Raw genomic sequence first — 7228 nt, forward strand, 5'->3', positions numbered from 1 at the left:
CTGGCAGCTACATGAGGCATGCAGCATTTGCTGAATTTCAAGTTAGCATCCTTGTGATTATCTATACATCCTCTCATTCCAGCAGTGACAGATTTACTAAAAGGAGGGATATTTCAGAACTCTTTTTCCACTTATTTGTTTTACATGTGGATGTTTTGCCCACATATATGTTTGTGCACTACATGCCTGCCTAGTGATCATGGAGATCAGAAGATGCCCTAGAATTGGAGGTAAAAGAGTTTTGTGATCCACTATGTGGATGCTGGGAATCATATCCGAGCCCTTTGGAAAAGCAGTAAGTACTCTTTACCCTTGAGCTAACTTTCCAGCAATTTATTTGTTTATTTAGTTTAGTTTATATGAATGAATGATTTACCTGTATGCATGTATGTGGCCATGTGCTCCTGGTAGCCATGGAGACAATAAGATTATATTAGATACCCTGGAATTGAAGAAATGAGTGGCTGCCACATGGGTGCTGGAAACCAAACTCAGGTCCTCTTGGCCATTTAACCCCATTTCCAATCTCTGTTATATATTCTTGAAAGATATTAGTAAGTAAAGATAAATATCTTACAGATTAACCATTTTACAAAATAGCATAAATTTCTACTGTCAGAATTGAAGACATCAAGTTTTATATAGTGTCAGTATGAAAATTGGAGTATATTTCAATCTCAGCCTGAAGTATGGTGAGAAAATTCATAACTCGTTTGTGATTAAAATTTTTGTATGGGTTTGGAGTTTATAACTTGAGTTGAGCTAGTTTCCACTAATACATATCTGATGGGTGGGTAGTTGAATTGTTTTAAATAAAAAACCTAGTGGTACAAAAATAAATTTAACTGAATTTATGAAGCCCTAGAATTATTTTTAAATTAATATGCTAAAGTCTTAAAACGTCAAACTTGTTTAATGTCATACAAAATGGTTGCATGGTAGAGTACTGTAATCTACAATGACTTCTATGTATCCAATTTCTACAAGGCGGTTATGAGTTTTGTTTTATTTTGCTTAGCTGACTAGATTCTGCTCTCAGTTCTGCTACTTTGTGAATGGTAACATGTTTTTAGGATATTTACTCTCCTCTATTAAAGATGCTTTTCTTCATTTGCCAACAGACATGCTTTCAACCCTGTCCAGAGATGTGTTTTTTCAATAATAAAACCTAAGAATTCCTCTGAAAATCCTTGGTCTAATGTGTTCCTTGTTTAAGTGGATCTTACCTTTTATTTTGCAGGAATATAAAATAGTGGGCTGAGGGGAAAGGAATGAACCAAAAAATTCTGTTTGATTTTTAACAGTAATAAAATTGACAATAAAGTATGAAGCAACATAAAATGAAGGTCTAGATAATATACAAATTTCCAAAATCTGTTCAGTATAGATTTCCTATAAGGTATGGGCAGATGTCTAAACTCAAGATTTATTCCAAATGATTTTAAAGTGTTTGTCTCAGACCTGGCAAGATAGATGGTCAGTCAGTAAATTGCTTCCTCCATAAACATGAAGGCCTGAAATCAAATCCCCAGAAACTAGGTAAAACTCCATGTGTGTCAGTGTAGTTCAATAAAACTAGTCCTGAAGAGGAAGAGCAGAAAGATCACTGGGGCCTATGGGTCAGTTCATCTTGACCAATCAGTAAGCTCCAGGTTCACTGAGAGACCTGTCTCAAAATATCTCTCTCTCTCTCTCTTGCTCTCTCTCTCTGTAGCTATGCCCCATATCAGTGGCACAAGCCCCTCTTATATTGGATCAAACACAAACACATCATGAGTAAGAAGTCAATGTTCTCCATTTTAAACTTGTTTAACCAGATACTGTTTTCCACTGAATATCCCAGCTCATAAATATCCCTGAAAACATTCACAAGTTATATCTCAACATTCTTTTGAGATTTGGCAATAAAATATGTAAGTGACATGATATAACATAAACCACAATGCTGACTGCATATAGGATAGCATAGGGAACGACTTCAGAATTCCTAATGGTTGGAGTATTGCATAGTAATTGAATCTTGAAGGCACAGAAGATGGAGCAGGGGCTAAAATCAGCTTTATTATAAAAAGTTAATTGGCAAAATCTAGACTGTCAATGGACAGATTCCAATTTTTATATTTTAAAAATGTCTTTCTGAATTTGTAGGAGAGATGTATGACAATCTTTACACATGATTACTGGAATTTTTTCACATACTATTCTGTTGTGCTGTGGAAGGCAGTGCTTTAGAGATGATAAATTTGATTGATAAGCTGAAATGAAAAAAGTATGTCAGGAGCTGAGAGTATGAAATTGCTTGTCACTGGTCTGATGGTACAAAAACCCACTACCTCCATGTTCTCATCAAAATTTCTGTATTCTACCCAGATGGCAAGCCTTATCTTTCCCTCTCCTTCTCCGTTTCTCTCCATGCTGCTGAGAGATGTCTTATCTCCCAACTAGAAGGAAATGTCTGACAGAAAGAAAGGACTCAAGACCTTTCTTAATTCACATGCTTCTTGGCATGATTCTCTAAGAACTAAAGAGATACTGCAGTGGCTAAAGCATTTACAGCACACATTTGGAAGCTAAATTCAAATCCTCCAGGCCCACTGGAGCACACAAGAATGAGCACACACATATAGCCAACATATACACAAGTGTGTCCATCCAACACACACACACACCTATGCCAGTAAGCGTTTCCTGTGTAAAGCACTGGTAAAATTCTTCTTTTTCCTGAAATAAATGATTTCCAGTCCAGTTGAGCAAGAAGTGAAAATTGTACTATTCTCCAAATTAAAAGGCTATCAGAATATTTTACTCTCAGAAAGGTTTTTAATTATTAATGTGATAATTATAATTTCCTTGAATGGAGTCCAAAGATAGATAGCAGTGGATGTGCTTTTTTCTCATACCATTAAACAAACATGGGAAGATGAATGAAGTAATGTTTTCCAAGATTACTGGTTTCTTATTGGAGTGAAATGGAATTATACTGAAAACCACAGAAAGCCATCACCTAAAGCTGGTTGTCCCTTAAAACAAAATGACACATCCTTATTATTTAAGGGAAAATGTGACAAAGTTTTAATTAAATTCTAATAGTACTATACTTTAACCATGAAGTGTTTTGGAATCTGTCCCAGGACCCCTATATCATATAGTGTTATTTAAGTAACAAAATTTGAGAAATACTGAAACAAATCTCTCTGAGTAGAACCTTTGGATTCAATTATCAGACCCATCCTAACACTTTTGCAGTCTCTAATGATAAATCTGAGATTTCATGTGGTCTAATGTCAATGCTGTCCATAAAAGTGCCTTGAATCAGCTTTCTTGAGAATATTTTTAAGAGAGACATAACAATTCAAAACCAAGCTAATTAAGTCTGTCATGTTTCTTTCAAATTTTATGGGTAAACATTTACTTCCTGAACTCACTAAGAGATATATCTAGAATCTTTTTCTAGTGTTTTTTCAAATGGTTATTTCTTGTGGACTTATAGTTTATGAGAAAGAATTTTTCCTTTTCACTAATGACACAGTTGAAGCCAATCACCTCTTGAATATCCTTTTCAAACAAGCCACCAAAGAGTTGTGCTCTGGGATTTTAGATTCACTCTTCCTTCTTTCCATGACAATGAAGAAATCAAATCAGGAATAGAAAGTTAGTGACTGTCATTCTGGAAGTTAATATAAAGGGAGATAGCTAAAAGAATCTTGAGGAATTCAACCCAGATCCCAATGAAATTGATTGCTAAGTTCAAGTTAACACTTACCATTACCAGTCATATGAAACAAAAGTTGCCCTTTGATCTTAGAGTGATTCTATTTAGATTTGCATGGATTATTTGCAAATCAAGGGCCCAATAGGCATAAAATTGTTATCATGAGTTGGAATACAAGTAAACATTTAGATCCTTAGAGGTAAGGAATAGGAGAGACAGTTCTGATTCATATGAAGAGGTAAAATTTGACTTTACAATTGCACAACAGTTGATTAAATGGAGGTGACTTCACACCTCAGAGCATAGACTGCCAATACCACAAGTTAGGCAAATGAAAACAAAAAGGGAGTAAGGAAAAAAAAAAAAACACTTCCATATCCAGAAAGAAGGATGTCTTTGTTACTTACCTTTGAAAGAAGACAGAGTAGAAAAAGTCGTTTTCTGGCTCTTTTGTCTGTGATCAGCCAGGTAAGTGTAAAGCTTTAGGAAGCTCACTTTTTTGGAAAAGCCAGATGATTAGTGGACCTAAAAGGAGATTATCACAAGCAGAGATGAGAGACACGAGAAGAAACTGTAGAACTACAGGGGATGCAGTAAACTTACAGCGCTAACCCAGCATACTGTCAAATACCACCTCATATTCAAATGAAGTTTAATATGTCAAATATTTCCCAGACATAATTAGATGCATTTATATACACATATACCTGTATACATAGTTTATATATATAACATTTCACTTTAAAATCATTCACATAATAAATAATATTCTTCTAATACACTGATTTCACCATATTTATGAATGTACAAGGACGACTTCAGAGGAGTGAGTATGCTTTCTCAGTGATATTTAATTTTATGAATTTTCATTTACAAGTGTTTAAAATAAACAGGAACAAGTTTGCCTCCTCAGTAATCCATCATATTTATTAAAGGTATTTTGACTCAATAGATTACAGTATCTCCACACATGTCATTTATTCATATTTTGATTCTTTAATGGGGGATAGCACTGACAACCACAACTTATAAAATTAAACACATGATTATCTTGGTGGTTTGACAAGTGTTTTCTCTGTTGTAAATTCAAAACAACAAAAATCCCAACAATTACATAATACTGATTTCAATTACACCTTTAACCAGATTTTCCACTTTATGCTTGTAAGAGAACATTAAGAAAACGACTTTGCTACCAGTCTCGTTAATGCCATAGAAAACATTGGAAGCAGGAAACTATTATTTGTGTACACAATTCTGCAGTCATCACCACAAGTCATTTGGAAAATTGCTGAGGTAAGACTCTACACTAAATATGGTGTTGATGGTGTTGATTTGTTAACTATTCTGACAGTATTTTGAGGATGAGTGGTTTCGTCTTAATTTTTTTCCCACTCATAAGGCTCTAAAACCTCAAAAACACATTAGACAATACAATAGCATTATTCAAAGAGCACAACCCGCTCTGAAGAACAGAAAATTTCTAGCACAGAGACACCACTTAGTTAGGAGTGCATTCCCTGGGAGGTAAGAACCAATTAACTGGCAACTCATTAAGGAACTTTCTCTTTCTTCTTTGGTGGAGAATCTATTCTATTCGGATTCTCCACTCCATTTTCTGTGCATTTTCTCGACCTGGATCGTCTCTTCCTCCCTGAGGCATGAAGACTCGCATCTTCTAACCATCTCTGAAGCCAGACAGTAGTCAAGGTCCATGTTATGTACACCTGGATACTGCAACTCGAAGAGAGAACGGCGATTTTAGCTGCCAACACATTGACATTTCCAGAGAGGGCATTGGCATTCCGAGTCTGTGACCCAGCCAGGTGAAGACCTACTGTGATCACCGAGACGATCAGTGTCACAAGTCTCCCAGATATAAACACCACAGGCCACAAAGACAAACCTTTCTGGTACCGCTCATCCCCGAAGTAGAACAGGCTGCATATGTTGGAGAGGAGCTCGACGGCATAGTGCAGCATCAGAAGCAGCAGGCCCAGGTGGTTCAAGTACAAGAGGTAGGCCCCTCCAATGTGGAAGAGGTGGAGACCAATGTAAATGAGCTGACCTGGGACATCTTGCTTCCTGACTTTCTGAAAGTAGAGCTCCGGAAAACTATGAAACCAGTAAGCCAGCTGTGAGATGTAGAAAAATTTCATCTGAAATGTCATCATATTGTGGGGGTGAGCCTTCCACAGCAGAGTGGGGTCTGACAGGCAGTTCTCGGATGTCAGAATGGCCATGCCCCAAATACCAGACACTATATAGAATACACTCAGTTGCCCGGCCTCGTTCAGTTTGTTTTGTTTGCCTTTGGTGAGCTGCAGTCTCTTGCTGATCTTATCCAGAATGTACTCCTGAATAGTGGCATGGATGATAATGGCCACCAGCGTGTAGAAGAACACTGTGGCCAGATCTTTGACCCCATAATGGTACAGGGTCCTAGACCCTGAAGGCAGCTCCTCCGCGGGGACAACGACTCCATGCTGCAGTGTGAGGAACACAATCGACATCTCGGCCGTGCCCTCGAACATAAGCCCCAGCACGAAGAACATGCCCACGCAGGAGACCATGTCCGCGTGGTTCTGCACCATGAATTCGTGGCTCAGCACCGGGGGGTTCCTGGAGTTCTTCTTGCGGAGACCCATGCCGCGGTACTCACCGGTACTCACCGGTCGCCGCCGCTGCTCACTGCTCCACTCCCAGCGCCAGGCTCCCCATCCCCGCCCGTCAGCCGCCCAGGGTCGCAGCCGCTGCCGACCGATCAATCAAAGGCTGGGGCCGCGTAGGCCGAGCATGCGCACAGGGCCTGCCGAGGGAGGCAGGGAAGGAAATCGAGCGCCGCGCCCCTGCCCCGCAGGCCCGGGTGCGAGCGCGGATTTGCCACACCGATCGCAGCCTCCCACCCGCCGGAGCGTGAGGGGCTTCCCAGGAACTGGTCCGAACCAGCCAGGGAAATCCGGTGCCATTATCATCACCATCTCCATCATTACTCTAGCATCACAGCAGCTAGCTCCCTGGTGCTCTCTACTATCTCTGAGGATTTTTTCTCATCACATTCACTTGGGAGGGGATGCTGAGGGAATGAAATTCTCTCTCTCTCTCTCTCTCTCTCTCTCTCTCTCTCTCTCTCTCTCTCTCTCTCTCTCTCTCTCTCTCTCTCTCCTCTCTCCTCTCTCCTCTCTGTCTCCCTTCTCTCTTCTCTGTCTACCTCCTCTCTCTGTGTGTGTCTATCTCTCTGTCTCTGCCTCTCTTTCCCCCTCCTTTCTCTCTCCCCATGTCCCTCCTCTCCCCCTCTACCTCTCTGTAACACAAAAACCTGAGTCAAGAGTTCCTGACTAGCATGCCTACCACTATCATCCCACATCTACAAAATGCCAGTTAGCTAAGATTTAAACCTGGGTGGCTCCAGAGCATGTATTTTTCAGCATTGTATTAGCTGTCACCTTGTTAAATCAGTCATACCAGGAAACACTAGATCCACAAACATAGCAGTTTCAAATGCAATTACTCTAT

The 7228-nt window shown here is 39.6% G+C and overlaps 1 protein-coding gene across 1 annotated transcript; it reads right to left on the reverse strand.

The window, feature by feature from the left end:
* Nucleotides 1-4620: 4620 nt before the first annotated feature.
* Tram1l1 (translocation associated membrane protein 1 like 1) lies at nt 4621-6686 on the reverse strand. Its single transcript, XM_051185556.1, has one exon. It carries the CDS (start codon nt 6358-6360, stop codon nt 5266-5268), a length of 1095 nt encoding a protein of 364 aa, XP_051041513.1. The 5' UTR covers nt 6361-6686; the 3' UTR covers nt 4621-5265.
* Between the last annotated feature and the right edge of the window lie 542 nt (nt 6687-7228).

The sequence above is a fragment of the Phodopus roborovskii genome, unplaced genomic scaffold, assembly GCF_943737965.1.
Source record: "Phodopus roborovskii unplaced genomic scaffold, PHOROB, whole genome shotgun sequence".
Taxonomy (NCBI): Eukaryota; Metazoa; Chordata; class Mammalia; order Rodentia; family Cricetidae; genus Phodopus; species Phodopus roborovskii.